The 18,790-nt window shown below is 51.2% G+C and overlaps 1 protein-coding gene across 1 annotated transcript in view; it reads right to left on the reverse strand.

The window, feature by feature from the left end:
• The window catches only part of AGAP3 (ArfGAP with GTPase domain, ankyrin repeat and PH domain 3), a 92,928-nt gene that overhangs the window by 37,582 nt on the left and 36,556 nt on the right, over nucleotides 1–18,790 (reverse strand). Inside the window, exons 9-10 of the mRNA XM_026843832.1 lie at nucleotides 17,091–17,195; nucleotides 10,572–10,740 (exon numbers count right to left, since the gene is read on the reverse strand). Coding sequence (XP_026699633.1) covers nucleotides 10,572–10,740; nucleotides 17,091–17,195 — 274 coding nt within the window. The remainder of the gene's footprint in view (nucleotides 1–10,571; nucleotides 10,741–17,090; nucleotides 17,196–18,790) is intronic.

The raw sequence follows: 18,790 nt of genomic DNA on the forward strand, positions 1-18,790 counted from the left end.
CAAGCTCATTTTGAAGACACCATACAGAATCACAGAATTATTCATGATGGAAAAGACCCTTGGGATCATCGAGTCCAACCCTCAGCCCTACTCTGCAAAGTTCTCCCCTGCACCATAGCCCCCACCGTCTCATCCAAACGACCCTTCAACACCTTCAGGGATGGTGACTCCAGCCCTTCCCTGGGCAACCTGTTCCCCTGTCTGAGCACTCTTTCTGTGAAAAAATTTTTCCTAATATCCAGCCACTTTGACCAGCTGGCTTTCCCTGCGAAGTGTGCAAGCACACACGTACACTGGGGATGTTCTTTGTGTTCCTGGAACCCTGCCACGGCAGGGTGAGATGTGCTGCTTCTGTAGGCATGGGCTGTTTGCAGGGTGGGACAGGCAACTTTGTTCCAGAAGTGAGAGCTGAGCTCTTCCTCCTCAGTATCCAAATACCCATTCTTTCGTAGATTAATGACCCTGCTCTGACCTGAAGGAATACATTGTGCAGCCACAACCAGGAGAAAGGCACAAAACGATCCCACCAGCCTCCCGTCTGCCATGACCTGCACCACCCTGCTCTCTGCTGCCTCTTCTTCCCTCAATGTCATTGTCCCCCATGGTGAGCAGCGGTATGCCAGGGAAACAGGTTTTCCCTTTTCTTTGTTAATTCTTCCCTCATTACATTTGAAATTCCACAATCAGTGTGCACTGTAATTGTCGAATTTGATGCTAATGATTAATGAATTAAACATGGATCCATCAATTAGTCCTCGGAGAATAATTCTGCATAAAGCAGCGGATAATGTAATTACAGTAACAAAGATAATGAGATGTTAACATCGACGGAGCCCGACGTGACATGATCACAGCAGGCTCAGCAACCCCGGCCTGGGGGAGCCAATCCCTCACTCTGCAGAGGCAGAGCATCGGGGGGCACTTGCACCGGGCCTGGCAGAGGGGGGGGCCCGCTGCTGTGATGCTCCCCCCCAGCACTAGCGGCCAGGCAGGCACCGGCAAGGTGCTCTCCTCCCGTCTGCCTTCTGCAAACATGCTCCCAGGCTATCTGCTCTGGAAGCAACAACGAAGCCTGCTGCTAGGCGCCAGCACGAATCCAGCAAAATTCCCGCAGCCGCTTGGAAACGCAGCGCCGTCTCCAGCCCAGGCTGGGCTCCCAGGCGCTTTGCTGAGCGGCTGAGATCAGCGTGGGCTCCCCATCACCCCATCTGGCAAAACCGCCAAGGGGTGAGGCGAGTTCCCCCTGCGCATCACATCGAGGGGCTCTCCTGGAGGGACCTGAGGAGCCTGGCCGGCTGGCTGCGGCTGGCAAGTTGGCGCGAGCACTCAAAATGCAGCCAGGGGACAGCCGGACCCTCGGCACTTCAGAACAAATACGAGCATCAGCCCAGAGCTCAGATGCCACACGCCAAGCAGTGTCCCCACACCACAGACACACTTAAGAAAAAGCTCTCCCTCAGCTACAGAAGCAATCCTGCAGCAGCAGGAGGAGGAAGAGGAGGGCTCTCAGGCAGCCTGCCCTGACACACGTGTCAGACCATACGGACTGTTCCTCACGGGGAAGGTGACCAAGCAGCTCTTCTCCCACATAAAGACTCCAGTGCTTAAGCTCACACCCGTGCACTGAGACCAGCTCAGCTCATTCTGCTCGGCCTCCTCTGCACCACAGACGCTCGTGCAGATCTCCCACACTGCAAATCCTAAGGGAGGCTCATGGTCCTCATCGAGCTGGAGAGCCCCACGCTGAGCCACCGGAGACATAGGCAGAGCTTTCGCCTTTAACCTCCTCCCCTCATACCATGCTCTGGCTCTCCCATGCTTTGTTTGCTTTAGTCCCCTCTCCGTGCCACCTAGCCCAGCTGCCTGGGCAATGCTGGCCAGAAAATCTCACTTGGGACTGGTGCATTAGCTCAGCATTTCTGGCTGAGGTAGAGCATCTGCACTGCTTCTGCCTGCTAGATCAGACAGCCTTCTGCTGTCAGAAACTATGTCTCCATGTAGCTGCTTGCAAGCACAACAACCTCAGCAATCTCCGCTGATTTCTCCTTAAACTTCCACTTCTCATTTGAAGGCAGGTTTTCCAGCGTTCAGCTGCTTGGCTTCCTTTTACGTTGCTCAGCTGCAATGCAGTCTCAAGGAATAGGCTCGTGTGCTCTGTGCATGCCCATGTGAAGTGTGCACGGAAGTACATGCACATGCATCCACACCACATTTTCAGGCAGTATGCTTCATGCCCTTTTCCCCTGTCTTGACTGCTTTGGAGTAGGTCCCTACAAACCTCTGCAAAGCAAGAACTCAGGGCTGCAGCTGTGCTGAGACCAGTCTCTCAACACTGATTGACACTGTCTCCTTATTTTTCTTGTGCTACCATCTGTCCTTCCCCACTACAAAAATCCTTTTCATCCAGTCTGCACTTTAAGTAAGAGCTGCCCTCATTCTCCAAGCCAGAAACACACATTGAACGAGGTACAGATGGGGCAAAGGAGCAGGAAGGGTGAGCTTGCTGAATTACAGCAGGTACATCTGGGGATCCCTGAAGAAAAGTGCAAGAGAAGGGATATTCCAGTGGGAAGAGGACCTGCAGGGATCTGAAGGAGACACCTGAACCAGCACTGCCACTCGTGCAGTGAATACCTGCCACCAGGCTCCCTACTCACAGCCAATTTATACCCAGAAAACAGCATCCTTAAGCTCTGGCAGCAAGACCTACACAATCCTTTCCCACCCACCCCAACTTGGGTTTGCCTGGCACCAGAGGCACTGCGAGGTGCTGCTTGCACTTAGGCCCACATCACCTTGCGAAGCTGTGTGTCCAGAGGCACCGCTGAGAGAAGCTGCCCATGCTTGGTGTTGCCCAGCATCTGGCCCGGTACTGCTCCAGCCCAGAAACCTGGAATAACACAGGTGTTGCCATCACTGCACCATAGCCAGCACTATTTCACCTGACGAGGGACTTATAAGACCGAGCAGTAATTGGCAAGAACTCTTTCTCAGCTTTCTCCAAAGGCCAGTACCCATGTGTGCTCTTCCTTTAAGACTTGAGGAGTCTCTGCAGTTCCCACTGCTTGTGGAGAACTTCCACTAGCCACTTCAAAGTCCTTTAGCAAGCATCACTGTCCTTTTAGAACACACTGACTCTAAAACGCAGATGCAGGGATGCTCTAACTTAGGTGCTTTTGGTGGTCTCACTTCTAGTTGCGGAAAATTAGACAAACAGGCTAGCACAGATGGTTCCCTCAAAGTCTCTGGGAGTCTTTGACATGAACAGGGTTGAATATATGTGTCTATTCCGATGCAGCCTGATTTGCAGCATGAGCAATTGCTTCTCCTGGCACCCGGTGCTGCTGTGGTATTAGGTCTGGGGAATCAGAGCACCAGGATGCCTCTTCTGTGCTCATGCTGCCCATCACCTGCCCAGCAGTGCTGAGAAGGAGAAAAAGGGAGCAGGGGATGGAGTTGCTGGTAGGAAAGGTGGGCAGGAATGGCTGGGAGCAGGAAGAAGAGAGCAGAGGAGGAGAGCACAGGCAGGAGAGAGGAGGTCAGCAAGAAAGGAGCTGCATCCACCAGCTGTTGGAAGAAGTGCCTTGTTCCTACATCCCAGCACGACCCAGGTACCCAGGAAAGAGCTGAGCATCTTCCCAGCCAGCAGTGCCTCTCACCTCTGCATGTGTTCAGAGAGTAGTGGTGTTCACTGGCCCAGTCCTTCACCAGACTGAAGGTGTCAATCTGCTGATGAGACAAAGAGCAGGAGGTCTGCTCTTCAGAAAAGGATGGGGTTTTTAGCTGTATTACAAAAATGTAGTAAAGGGGGGGAAAAAAGACTATCTTTGAAGATACCAAAAGCTGGAAAATGCTAAAATGGAGTTGGTCGGGGCAATTCTAGCATAAGCCACGTGCATACACACTGTATTGCAGCCTAAGGGGGTGGCGTGTCCTGCAGACACCCAGCACGGGCCAGGCAGGGCACCCCCTGGGCAAGGCACTGTGGGGGCAGGACAGCTCGCCTGGAATGGGGGGAAAAAGGGAGAAGGGACTCGGGGGACGGGGACACGGGTGAGTGCTCCACAGCCTGGGGGAGGCCAGGTCTCTGCCGCACACCTCTCGCATGACAGCACCCTCACAAGCGCCTGCAGCCCGGTGTGGTGCCTTCCTGCCTCTGCAGCACTGGTGCAGGGGCCCATCAACCAGCTGCAGCACCAGGGCTGTGCCAGTGCCAAAAAACTGTTCCTAAAAGCTCCAGCTGGTACTGGAGAGGAGCAAGTGGTTTGGATACGCACCTGGTGCTGGGGTGGGGGCCTGTGAACTGCCACCCAAGCCCTGGTGATGGCTGACGGTGCTGACCCTTCCCAGGAGACGTGTCAGGCCTGGCAGCACAGCCATGGTCTGCACCATCCTCCCACAAGGACAGGCAGGAGCCCCCACCCTGCTGGTGAGGAGGGTGCTGCTGGCAGCAGGGATGGGAAAACCCACGGCTGCCCCCACCATACTGGGCCAGGACCATGCAGGAACAGCCCTGGCTGTGGCGCAGACGCAGGGGAGGGACGGAGGAGCACGGGTAGAGCTGTGCAAGATGGGGCCATGGTAGAGCTTGTGCTGCTGAACCCCACCAGCACCTGTAAGCAGGGGTGTCCAGTGGTTTCAGGTGTGTTTGGAAGGTGCCAACCAGTGCCCGCTAGAGAGGATTTCTCCCAGACAGATACACCAGGTAGTGCCCATTTTACACAGGGCCTCTAGACTGTGCCAGGAACTGGCCACCCTCTTTGGGGTTCCCTCCTCATGTCTCAGGGTGAAGCTGGCCATAAGTGCCAGTGCTTCTCACTCTGTTTTGACTAGTTACCTCCACGCAATACACCCTGAATATTCCTATTTAGTTCATCTTGCCTCAACAGCAAGGAAGACTTCACTGTTAAATACAGTTCACTAAACAAGGCTAAAACATCTCACTTTTCACTCCAAATTCAGAAATGGTTACAAAGAGTAAAAACATTTAACATTGTCAGTGCAAGAGCACTTCATGTTTGCACCCCTACCTAGCTCCAAAAGCTGGGGTTCAGCACCCACATGACCACCCTCTCCATCAGAGCTAACCAATCCAAACGCTGAAGCTGACATAGAAGCTGACAACCAGCTTTCTCTCTGCTGTGGCGTGCTTCCCTGCCTAACCTGAAGCTGTCTGTGGGGTACCTCTCCTTCTGCCAAGGCCTGCCTGGGCTCCCATTTCATGCCAATGCAGTACCGATGTTTTATTGAGGCACTCAATACTCAAAGCACTTCTTGGTCTGTTTTTATATTAAGAGTAACACTTTACAAATTGCAAGAAGCATTTACTCTCTTTGTGACTCTATCCATGTATCGCTTATACCTTTAACATATTCTCAGCCTTCATGCACATCAGTCGCAATATATTTTCATCTAAGTGATGAGACGTTTTGTTCAGGCATGCTCATGAAAATGAGTTTCACCCCCTCCGCTTGCAGTTTTCCAAGAATCCAGTGTTACATTCCCCTTCTTCCCCATGTGCCTCCCAGGATAAGGCCACTCATTCTCCTGATGTGGCATACTTGACCCAAAGAAGCCTTGTGATCATAAATGTGGAAGGCGGAGCACGTACATGAGACACCCTCCCACAGAATCACAGAATGATCTCAGTTGGAAAAGACCTTGAAGATCATCCAGTCCAACCATGAACCTTACACTGACCGTTCTCAACTCCACCAGATCCCTCAGCACTATGTCAATCCCACCCTAGGGATGGCTTGAACAGACAAATGATTTCATCGTTGTCCCTGACCACATCTGTGCCACTAAAAGGATTCTTTTTAGAGTAGAACACAGGAGCCATCAGGGCCCTTGCGTAAGAACCTGTGTCAGTGTGGGGCAGTGAGCGGGACAGCAGAGTGCCCTGGGGTGGATCCCTCTCCTAGCTTGCCTGGTGCAGTCCAGACCCTGACCTGTACCAGCCATGGGGCTGCCCCGTTCACACGAAGCAGCCCAGGTAGTAGCCCAGGTAGTGCTCCACTGTGGAAATGTCAGCCTGCAGCAGCGGCCTGGTCAACCCCCAGCCCTGAAAGACGTCCTTCTGGAAATGTGGCACTAGCAATGCCATCCCTCAGTCCGGAGACTCCACGGCACAACTAAGCTTTTGCCTACACTTGGTAACTTCCTCTCCCCAAAAGCTGCGCCCAAGCCATGTGTGGGCCTGCAATGGTCCCTCGGGTGTTGTCCAGGAGAGTCCTTGCTGTAAGCCAGAACCGTGTCAGGAACACCCAGCGGCTCAGCAGTCAGCACGGCTGAACCATAATGCCACAGGATCAAGTGGTTCAATGGCAGTTCACAACAATTTTCCAAAGAAAACCTCAGGAACAAGAAGGTGGCAGGAAAGTGCCATGGAAATATCTGGGAGATGTTCATAGAAAGCATATCCAGAAATGTTCTCAGGCAAGCTGAGACCTTAAGACCTCATCACCCTCTACAACTCCCTGAAAGGAGGGTGCAGAGAGCTGGGGATGAGTCTCTTGAACCAAGGAACAAGCAACAGGGCAAGAGGGAATGGCCTCAAGCTGCACCAAGGCAGGGTTAGACTGGCTCTTAGGAAGTATTTCTTTGAAGAAGGGGTTGTTGGGCGTTGGAATGGGCTGCCCAGGGCAGGGGTGGAGTCCCCATCCCTGGAGGGGTTTGAGTCAGATTGACCCAGCGCTGAGGGATCTGGTGAAGTTGAGAACTGTCAGTGTGAGGTTCATGGTTGGACTGGATGATCTTCAAGGTCTTTTCCAACTGAGATGATTCTTTGATTCTGCCTGCTCCCCTTGGCCAGCACTTCCCAGGCATCCTCTTGGACTTCCAGGACATAACTGGGGAGACAGCAAGCACAATGCACAAACAGCAAATCTTGTGTTGAGACCAAAATGAAGAACACACCACTCAAGTCTACGGAGGTTGAGGCATGGGGCTTCGCTTTCCAGTCTGGACTGCTTGGTCAGGCCTAACTCTGCGCACAGCACTGCCTACAACTAACACAGCAGGCAAGGAGCACAAGCTGGCAGAGGTGACATGGGCCAGTCACCTGTGCTTTAGGATTTCTTGATGTTGAAGGGTTTGATTTAGGGTTCAGCCGTAAATGTTGTACTAATGCTGGTTATTTGCATTTAGTTAGTTCTAAACCAGTTAACAGAACCTATGATTGATCTCTACTACTTGTCTATCTCTGGATAGTCTCTTTACCAGTGAAATTTCATACAAGAATAAAAGTTAGGAGGACATTACAGCTGTAAAGTGAAGAAAAAATATCACAGCAAAGTAGAGACCACTCTGCCAGGAGCTCTTGACAGCTCATGAGGAGATTAGGTGCTCCAGAGCTTTCAGTCACCAACTTCCAAAACTTTGATCAAATGCTGATATATTTTCCAAGGGATAAAGAAAAGTTTCTAATTGAGGACAAAACTTCTGTTTCTAGGCAATCTTTGAATCAAATCTCTGAAGATTTACAGCTCTTGGAGACAAATTTTGATGTTGACAAAATAAACACAGAATCACAGCATGGCAGAGGTTGGAAGGGACTTCTGGAGGTTGTCTTGCTCAAGCAGGACCATCAAAGCCAGTTGCCCTGGACTGTGACTAGATGGGTTTTTATTACCTCTGAGAAGAGACTACACAACCTCTCTGGGCACATACACCATCACATCTGCATATACATTCCACAAAAAGTAACCTTAGGTGGACGTAAAGCAGCTGCAAAGTCTGACAATGTTCTTTACCTCCAAAAACAGGGTTTACAATGGGAACCTAAAATAAAACAACCTTGACTACAGTCAGAGTACAATCATCCACTGCGCTCAGAGTCCCACAGGTTTCACAAATAAAAGCTCCTTCCCCATTCTTACTTTATTTAGCTCCAAGTTGGACCATCTGTACCTACTCTGGATGTTATTTTGAATTATCACGAGTGGTGCATATGTGTATTTATCCACATACAGATATTTTATCTTTTTTTCTCCTCTCCCATCTACTACTTATTTTCTTGCCCTTGGGTAAGGACTGAGCATGCAGTGGACATTAATTTGCACATTCACTTACCTTGGCAGAGTTCAGGTCACAAAGAAACCACAGACCACCTGCTCTGAACTTTGAACACAAGCCACTAGGTTTTACCCAGGCACTCCTGGTGTAAGACAGCAAATCATTCGGGTCTCCAAAGCTAACATCCTCTGAAGATTAACTTGTGCACTAGCAAAGAACTTAAAATTTTGAGGTGGTCCCTCTGCAGCTCCCCAAAGCATGTATGAGATGAGATGCCCAGTGGACCCCAGTAACAGTCCCATCCCTAGCCCCCAAGACAGCAGAACTGCAAAGTCCCTGCTAGTTTGAAGCAGGGCAGATTATGTAGCAACCCCAAATCCAGTACTCTGCATATTATCCAGTCTGCATTACAGGGATATGAGCAAGTCACCTCAGAGGATTTTTATCATGTCAATGCACTTACCGTGGCGACTGCATCGTCAGCTGCAATCAGTCTTGGTGGCATCAGAGTGAGTTGAAAGAATTCCTCAGAAAACATCTTACCATTTGTGTACCAGAAGAAAAAACCTTTCTTACCAATGCAGACAACCACCCAAAGTCAAGATATGTAAAATCTGATTAAGACTGCTGTCTTAATGCTGAGCCCTGTCCTGATGCATATGCTCTGGGTAGCACAGCAGTGCTGCTCTGCTCAGGGGCCCAGAGAGAAGACAGTGAACAAGGGATCTCAAATCCACAGATTTCTACATGTGAAAAGACCACAGTATCCAGCCAGTTTGATCCCCGGCACACACACATGCATCAACAGACACATGAGCTGGATTAAAGCATATCTTGTAGAAAGATAACTAATCTCGTTTTAAAGGCTTCAAGCAGTGCTAAGTCCACCAGCTCTCCAGATAAACCATTCCAACATTTAATTACCCTCCCTGCTAGGAAACTACATCTCCTCTCAAGTTTAAATTGCTCTAACTTCAGCCTCCACGCACTGCGTCTCCTCAAAGCTTTGTCAACCAGACTGAAAGGCCTCGCAGAGCGCTCGCTTCCAGGCGCTGGTTTTCCAAGCAGCGGTAATCAGTAATCAAGTCACATCTCAATCTGCTCTTGTGAGCCCAACAGGACTGAGCTGACTGTTGAAAGCAGGATACAGGGTTATGTGAGCATTTGGTTTGACATCAGCATAAGCTTTTCTGTGGTCTGTCTTTGGTTCTTCTTACAGCTCCGATAACCTTCTTTAAGTGGGAGCTCAGACGAAACACCCCACAAGTGCCCGCCCTTGAAGCGCCTCTGTACAGAGGCAGGAATTGGTACCACACTTGGGCATGCTGAGGGTGTACAGTGGCGGTGAAGAAATGACAGTGTACAGTGGAGAGCTGTGGCAGAAAACAGGCAGAGTTGAACATCCTCAGTCAAAAAAGACAGCTCATCTGGTCTGCAGACTTATTCTGACTCTACAGAAACAGCAGTTTCACTTCAGAAGGGCTTATTATTTCACACTTGGCACCACACAAACACACCGATGTTAGCACACCCCATTCCCTATGTTGTGTGTGATGCTGAGGGCCCCAGCCAGCTCCTGGCATTCACCCCAGCTGCACCCCATCTCACGAGGCCTCAGCTCCAGAAAGCTGTGAAGACAACACCCTGACCACAAGATGCAACGGGGATGCAGAGCTGGACTGAACAGAAATGATGATGTAGTCACTCGAGTTGACTCTTGCTGGAACAGTGTGCAGTACCAGATTAGGAAGGATTTGTGTTAGCAGCAGCATTATCAGCACTCCCTTGTTATCCTGAAGAGTTGAGAGGTACCCACACCCTGCTATACCAGCCTGGAAAGAATGCATGTGGGCACTGTCCCTCCAGGTCAAGGATACCAACCCCAAGGACAAAAGTAAAGGTGTGTCAATGTTCTGGGAAAGTCGGGCAGGAAAGCTCTAAGTTCAACAGCTCCCCTGGGCAGGGAGAGATACCTCCTATGGCAGGAGAAGCAGTAAGCAGTGTGGCATGAACTCTGTGACAAACCAGAGAGCCTCCCAACCTCACCTCCTCTCACCACTCTCTGTGGCAGCTCTGACTCTTGAAGGGCACACAGAAGAAAAATAATTACAAAACAAGCCCCTGACATTACTATTTCTCCAGGAGAAAGTGAGGAAAAAAAAAGGGGGCCAAGAAAAAGGAAAGAAACTAAAGAGAACTTGCCAGGGATCAAGAGACATCCCTGGTTGAGAGATCTGTTGAGATTTGGTTTAGGAAGCAACAGCTTCCCCCAGGCACAGCAACTCATCAGACTTGACTGCTTCCTCTCAGGGAGCTCACGTCACTGGTTAAAGCCCTTCTACTCTTTCTTTTGTCCTGAACACTAACCAGCATAAAATCTTACCTGAGACCCACGCAGAACCTCCAACACCCACTGAAGGTGCTTGCAAAAAGTGGTGAAAGCCACATAGAAACTCCAGAACAGCTTTTGTTTCTAGTTCAGCAAAGCAAGGCACTGCTGAGGCACCAGTGGGAAGGACAGCCACCAGCTCTGTGGCACCCCCACCAACTCTTACCTGTGCCTCCGGTCAGCTGCGTGCTGCTCCGCTCCTTCGCAAGCCCGTTGGCTTTGGGGCTAGCGCTGGGCGCTGCTGCCGTTGTCGCCCTGGGTAGCCTCTTGCCCGGTACCTTCACTGTAGTTCTCAGCAGATCGATTTCCTTCCCATGGACATTCTGCATGTAATCCTACAGCAGAGAAACATAGCGGTTCAAGATCAGCCCTGCCCTGGCCCACCACTCTCAGCTCCCCTCTCATACACATCATCAAAACCAAAACCCGGATCTGTTCATCCACACAGTAACAGACAGATGGTCTTGGGGGTGATTTGGGAGCTCATCACATGCTGGTTTCTCCTGCAACACACTTAAGTCTCAAGTCAGGTGGGCTGGAGGTGAAAGACCCTATGGCTTCCCCAGTGTCAAGAACCAGCTGTTTTCTGACAACATGGATGCAAAGCCTGGACTCCAACCTGCCTTAAATAGCGAGGCCAGCAGGGACAGGGAAGGGATCTTACCCCTGTACTCAGCACTGGTGAGGCCGCACCTCGATGACTGGGTTCAGTTTTGGGCCCCTCACTACAAAAAGGACATTGAAAGACTTGAGCGTGTCCAGGGAAGGGCAACAAAGCTGGTGAAGGGTCTGGAGCACAGGTCGTAGGGGGAGTGGCTGAGGGAACTGGCAGGGGGGTTTAGTCTGGAGAAGAGAAGGCTGAGGGGAGACCTCATCGCCCTCTACCGCTCCCTGAAAGGAGAGTGCAGAGACCTGGGGATGAGTCTCTTGAACCAAGGAACAAGCAACACGACAAGAGGGAATGGCCTCAAGCTGCATCAGGGAAGGTTTAGACTGGCTATTAGGAAGTATTTCTTTGCAGAAGGGGTTGTTGGGCGTTGGAATGAGCTGCCCAGGGCAGGGGTGGAGTCCCCATCCTTGGAGGGGTTTAAGAGTCGGGTTGACCCAGCGCTGAGGGATCTGGTGGAGTTGAGAACGGTCAGTGTGAGGTTCATGGTTGGACTGGATGATCTTCAAGGTCTTTTCCAACCGAGATCTTTCTGTGATTCAGTGATTCTGCCTGCTTCCCACGGCTAGCTTGTGACTTAGAACTGGCTCCTGAGAAGTGCCAGATCTTACTTCCAGTGCCCAGAACTAGTCAGCTCTGATATGAATAATGTCGGGATGTTGCCACAGGCAGTCAGATGCCGTGACAAGCCCATTTGTGAAAGCCTGGCTGGGGCTCAGAGATTAGATGGAGCAAAAGAGCATGTAGGTGGCAGGCAGTTCTTCTTCCCTGTCATCCATGGTCTTTTCCATCACAGCATTCAGATATAACAGCTAATAATATAATATAGTATAGTGTAAGTAATGGGATACTTGGAAATTCCCTTTCAAGTCACAGCTAGGATAATTCAAGACCAAACCAACACAACTCAAGATTAACTCCCTTGTACATTCACCTGCATAGCTTTATATGATTTAAAATTTGGTGCTTCCATCATTTTTTCTGGTAGACTTTATTATACAACCAAAAACTCCACATGCAGATTGTTAATAACTTTCTGGCCTGTCTCCTAATTCCATCTCATCTTTTGGTCAAAATAAGGCTGCAGAGACCTCTAACTCTCCTGAGAGCTGTGTCCTTCATCCTTTGCTGCTCCACAGGGCATTGCAGCTCTCCCCTCACCCTCTCCGACACGGCTAGCTCTTCCCTGCTTCATGCCCCGGAAAGGGCAGACCTGACCAGTGTGATCTCCAGAGAGACACGTGGAGGGGAAACCACCCTGCTCTGCTCTCAGGCAGCCCTCAAGGGAGCAGGGACCAAAAGCTGAGCTAGACCCTGGGAGGAATCACGACACAGGAGTGTCATCCCCTGGCTCTCTGTGCTGGAGATGTGTGCTGCGACTGGGAGAGAAGTGGCAGCAACCGTCCAGGGGGAGACTGCAGCTGCTGCAGGGAGGCTTGGGCTTGCTCCAGTTCACAAGGAGGTCACCAAAAAGATTAACTCAGAGCTGGTCCCTGTCTGCCTCCAAAACCAAGAAGATAAAGACATGAACAAGATCGGTTTAAGAGCAAGCATTCTCCCAATCCTCAGCACAGAGAAGCCGGTGAATGGGGGCTGTATGGAGACCACAATGCTCTGTGGTCTCAGCTGACTACCTGAAAGGGTTACAACCTTGCAGCAGCACCTCAAGACCTTGAACTCTCCTCTTTCCACAGAGCAGGCATCCAGTCCTCACCACAGATCCAAGTGCACGGGCAGCGTGGCAGCCTACCCTTCTGTGCTTCCAACTTCTGGGTGACTTGACCTCAAACGACACGCACACATCCTTTAGTTCCCCCAGGCAATTCCTAGATAACCAGCCCAACCAAACCCTACTTCAAGCTGTTCCTAGCTGGGTGGGAGCCTGGTGGCACCCCTGGGCAGGGAATCTCGGAGGGGCTGGAGGATTTTCCCTAACTCAGCACAATTGCTGCGGTAGCCGGCTGCCTGCCGGAGAGAGCGGTCACCAGCGCACTGCTTTTATTACATGCTATAAAACAGCAATTTCTTCCCAAGCCTCCTCGCTAATTACCCAGCCAGTTCTCTCATTTCATTTTATTACTGGAATTAACAACGAGTTCAAAGCGTGGAAAGCTATTAAGATGTGTGATTAAGCCACATTCAATTAGTTTCTACAAACAATTTAATTGATGTTGCAGATAGAATTAACAGAAGGTGATTGTGTGAATGGCTCCACTGGCTGCAAAATGGGAGATGGTTTCTCTCTAGCTCTGCGCAGCACAGCACAGCCTGGCCACTGAAGCTGGGCTGAACCACATACGCCTTCCTCACGAGCAGAAGCATTTACTCTCCAAGGCTTTGGGAAAGTGATAGGAAATTGCACTGGTCTCTTCACAGAACTTGCTCCTTTCCTGTCTCTGAACACACTCACAGAAAGGTAAGAAAAATACAAATGCAACAAGGAAAACTGTGCTGAATCCAGGGAGCAGGCCCCCAAGCACTCTTGCCTTCAGCAAGAGCTGCTGCCCACTGGTCCAACTCCAGGCATCCTGCCTGCAAAGTCTCTGGAAGCACTGACTGTTCCTGAGAGGAGGCAGAGGTGGCACCTGAGAGCAGGAAAGCACAGCTCCACAGGACCCAAGCACAGGTCCAGGATGGCAGTCAAGGCAGACATACTGCCATTGAGGAGTCACACAACACTTGATTTCAGGGCTGGACCCAGCTCACTGGAGCACTCTCTGTCCACCTGTGACTGCAAACCTACAGTTTAAGCTTGACTCTCAGTGACCAAACTTCAAAGGGGAGCTGGAGGTGCCAGGATATAGATCCAGAAACAAGTCAAGGGATAAAACCCCCTCACTACAAAAAGGACACTGAATTACTCGAGTGTGTCCAGAGAAGGGCAACGGAGCTGGTGCAGGGTCTGGAGCACAGGTCTGATGGGGAGCGGCTGAGGGAACTGGGGAGGTTTAGTCTGGAGAAGAGGAGGCTGAGGGGAGACCTTATCGCCCTCTACAGCTCCCTGAAAGGAGGGTGCAGAGACCTGGGGATGAGTCTCTTGAACTAAGGAACAAGCAACATGACGAGGGAATGGCCTCAAGCTGCATCAGGGAAGGTTTAGACTGGCTATTAGGAAGTATTTCTTTGCAGAAGGGGTTGTTGGGCGTTGGAATGGGCTGCCCGTGGCAGGGGTGGAGTCCCCATCCCTGGAGGGGTTGAAGAGTCGGGTTGACCCAGCGCTGAGGGATCTGGTGGAGTTGAGAACGGTCAGTGTGAGGTTAATGGTTGGACTGGATGATCTTCAAGGTCTTTTCCAACCGAGATCATTCTGTGATTGTGATAAAAGCCCAAAAACAAATGAATAGTCCCACCAGGAAGTTTTTGGTTGGAAATATGAGAAGTGTGACCCAGGCAGAGCCATGCTGTAACCTTCATCCAAAGGGGCACAGACACATCTGCCTGGAGGAAAAGAAAGGCAGGCAGGGCTGTTGATCCCTGGGGTACTTACACCCATCCCAAGAGGGACAGGGAGAGAACATAACAGAGATGCAAGAGAAGAGAAGTCTAGGCAGGAATTGCCCTGAATCATACCAAGGAAAAGCCACTGGGAACAACAAAGCAGCACTAAAATGCTCTGGGGCTTGAACACCCTGATGGGGGAATGGGAAAAAGCCCTCTTCCTGCGGTGCTTAGCCGTGCCCTCAGGGACCCCTCTGCTGCACCCTAAATTCTGCCATCCCCTGGCCCTGTGGCAGTGCAGGCTCCCCCCGTGCAAGGCAGGGGAGAAGCTGGGACACGCACATCTCAAAGAGGAACTTCAGAATGGCGGGTGTCCCTTTGATGAGGATCTGCATACCTGTTTTGGCCAGCGGCTTACCTCACCGCGTGCCTGCTGGCCTGAGAGCTGCTGCCATAAATGGCAGTGACCAAGCAGCACGTGCCCTTCCTCAGGAGTGCAGGTTTCATTCCTGACCTAGACTGTTCAGCCCTAACATGCTCTGCTTCTGTCATCCTGTGAAAGGACATGGCAACTTGCTTCACGCCACGGGAGACAAACCCAGTGACAAATGCGCCGCAGCATCTTCTGATTTGCTCAAGATGATGGGGAGGAGAGGATATAATGGGATACTCTCTTCTTGACCACCTCTTCCTCTAGGCTTCCTTCCTGCACCTGTCCCCTCCAAGCAGGTTGTAAAGCAGGTATCCAGAGGGAAGATGAGGCAAGGCAGAGGGGCCTTCACTGCTCAGAACAGCACACTGCTCACCAAAGCCTCTGTCAGCATTGCAGTAAAAAATGTAAGAGGATGGTAGGTGTCGTGGCTCTTTTCCCCAGTTCTCAGGGAGGCAATGCCACGGAGGGAGCATGCAGACCCCACCCTGTCCCTGAAGAAGCTGGAGCTGGGCAGCAAGCAGCCCTGTGTTCCGTGGCCCACACGTAATTAGTTCTTGCTCTAAGTAAACATATAGGGCAATACAACACCTATCTTGGGTACAAGGTTCAAAGCTTTCAGTGAAAGCAAGGGGAGGAGAGTCCCATCTTGTACCTTTCTTAGCAACGGGCTGTGGATCACCAGCAGCACCAGGTGGAAGCAAACCAGATTTTGCTTGGGGCAATATAGTAATGAAATGAAACGCTGAAGAAGTGCAGTAAGGAAAGCAAGTGACATCAATCTAGATCACCCCCTGAGGAAGAAATGGTGTAAAAAGGAGAGAAACTTAGTGTGTAGCAGCATCATCTGAGAGCGGTTAAACAACATCCCAGAAATTACTCTGCCTCTATAGCTGATTGTAATAACGGCCTATGATGCCTCCGATGGAAATGTGATAAACCTACACACGCGTGTGAGCACACACGCAGAGCCGGCAGCAGAAGCAGCCATTCCATCCCAGTTTGGTTCTATAAAGACCAAAAAATGGGTTTACAAAGTTAGGGAACTGCAGAACCACAGTACAGTACAGGGATCAAAGACTAAAAGAAAAAAAACCTGTTCTCAAAGCTCCCACAAGCTAAGGAAAGGAAATGCAGTGGGTGGCTTTCCAGTGAAAGGATAGGAGGGTTAAAAGGCTCAGTGGTTCAGAAGCCAGACAACTGAGCATTGCAAGCCCATGAGTTACAGACACAGGGTTAGAAATGAGAAAGATTCTGAGGCTCAGGGCACTCTAACCCCAGCATGTCTGAGATTAGGGACAAACCAAGGGAAGCACAGGAGCTGCAGCACCTTGCAGAGCACCCCAGCACCCCCCAAACCCAGGCCAGGCCCTGCCCTGTGCTCCCCAGCCGCTGTCCGTCTGTCCTGCAGCAGCATGTCCCCTCCACAGAGGGTGCTGTGGCCTCAGTGTCACAGGTGTGTCTGGCCGTGGCTCACTGTCTCAGCAGCAAACTGTGCTCAAGAGGGAATGGGGAAGAAGTCATTAGCCCCACAGTGGGGAGGCGACAGAGATGGATGGGGAGGCAGCTGCGCGCCTGAGCCAAGCAGTGAAGAGGATCAGAGATGCATCGAGTGACAGCTCAGCTCGGCAGGCTCTGCACAGGCACCTCATCTCCATTACCCAATACCTAGCAGCCAGGAAAATTATTCCACACCCAAATCGCAGCATCAGCCGTGGCTGCAAGTTCTCCGCCTGCTCCTCACCCCAGATGCAGGGAGGCAGCAACTCCTGCTTTAATGGACTGAGCAAAGGAAACAGAAAAGAAAGATGTGTTTACTTAGCATAATTCTGTGCAGAGCATGTTCCTATCAGCTTTTCCCACTCAGCCTGGCACTGCAGAGACAGCCTCCATGAGAGAGAAGAGGTTTTCTCCAGACCCTGGTGAAAAACAGCTCTGCTGAACACACCTGCCCCGTCGAGGGCTAGTGCTGAACCTCCTGCGCAGGGTCCTGCCGCAGCCAGAAAATGGGGCTTTCATCTGCCAAACTCTTCCCAAGCAAGTCTCTCAAACTTGCATCTGCAAGAGGACCTGCTGCAACAGCCACAGCACAAAGAAGGACGCTGCTCTGTCCCACCCCGCTCCTCTACCCAACCCAGCGTGGTGCTTACATGCAGGCTGGGGTGGTAGGTGAGGACTCCATTGTCACACAGCGTCACGTACTTCTTCTTCCACTCCTTGTTGAGAGACTTGCCGCTGCGTTTGAGGAGAATGCCCTGAAAGAGAAAGGTCAAGAGTCTCAGATCTTGTTTGGCTCAGGGACCTCCCTGCTCAGCTACAGCACTGCCCCTTGTAGGAGACCAGTCTTTGAAGAGACACAAAGATCAGGACTCAAGAAAACATCTAGGTTGGCCCTCACAACAGCATTTTCCTGGGACTGGTAGGAAAAGGGCTGAACCCCTCTCCTCACCAAGCCCAGCACGTCTCCACAGACAGCCCCCTCCCATTCTCAGAGACGAGGGTCCCCACATGCCCGTACTGACGCCCGGATACTCCGAGGGACCTATCGCATACTATGCTGTCCCAAATCACTCCTCCTGGGCAACTCTTCTTGTGCTGAAGGACACTGCCAACACAAGGTAGAAGCCAACCTCACCAACACCATCACTGCTTGCTCTGTTACCACAGCTCTCCCAGACCTTTTTCCATCAACAAAAGCACCACCAGAGAGGTGCAAGGGCCAATCAATGAAACAACACTCCAAGATACAGGTCTACAAGGGATGCATATTCTCTTGCCTGCTTGAAATTCTTTCTCAGAGATGTCAAACAAATGGAGCTAGGGACACATTTCAGGAAGCAGAGCAGGTCCTGGGCAGCTGAGGGCTTGGTTCCCCCCCTTTCCTGATCAGGTTTTTATATCAGACCCATCTTGTGGTCTTCAGGCACAGCACAATCCTAGGGCCTGAAAAAAATCATGCTCACATGCCCTGAAGATCCCTCTTCTCACCAGCCCACCCCAGATATAACTTCCACTGATCTGAACCAACGCACAGAGATTGGACCCTCCTAACCCCCTCCCCATCCAGTTCTGCCTCCCCAGATCTGCTTCTAGCAGCAATTCATCAAGCACCAGGTAAGACCAGAGGTGGAGAGGGAGAAGGACGACAGGGCAAGAAGCCAGGCACAAGGGCTCTGGAGCAGTGACGGGGCAGAGAACATGAAGCATTCTGCTGGCAGGGAGGAAAGGACAGCACAGAGTGACAAAAGTACAAATGAATAACAAGAGTCTGGGAAAAAGCTGGATCTACCAACTGTCGGGCCCAGGCCCTCCAAAAGCACTGTCGGGACAGACATCCAGACTGGCTGTTCCTAACGTGGCAAAAATCTGGGCCCCAGGCCAACACCTCCTCAAAAACCTGGACAGAAAGTCTCTGTCCTGCCAGCCTTGGCATATTTGGGGGCCCCGTCCCACTGCCTAGAGACTGAGGCTGCTGTGCCTGCGTGATGGAAAAACACAACAAAAAGTTGTAGGGTTTGGCACATGCTGGGGTAACAACGCTGCCAGACATGACCATGAAATCGGCAATAAATGATGCAGAAAAGGCAGAAGTGCTCCATGACTGCTTACGTTCAGTTCTTGGGAAGCAAACAGTGTGAAAAGGAAACGCCTCCTACTCGTGCAAGGGAGAGAAAGTTAAAACAGAGTGGCAAAAGCTAAGCTGTGTTGGTGGCAGGATCTGATCCCTTGCCTTCAAGAGCTCCGAGAAAATTAGCTGACGAGCTCACTCAGCAGCGGTTAAAAGGTGCTGATTTTAACATGCCTTGGAACATGGCAGCAGTCCGAAAGCTCACGCTTTGTTTGCCAAGAT

The sequence above is a fragment of the Athene cunicularia genome (assembly GCF_003259725.1).
Source record: "Athene cunicularia isolate RWA chromosome 2 unlocalized genomic scaffold, athCun1 chr2_part2, whole genome shotgun sequence".
Classification (NCBI taxonomy): domain Eukaryota; kingdom Metazoa; phylum Chordata; class Aves; order Strigiformes; family Strigidae; genus Athene; species Athene cunicularia.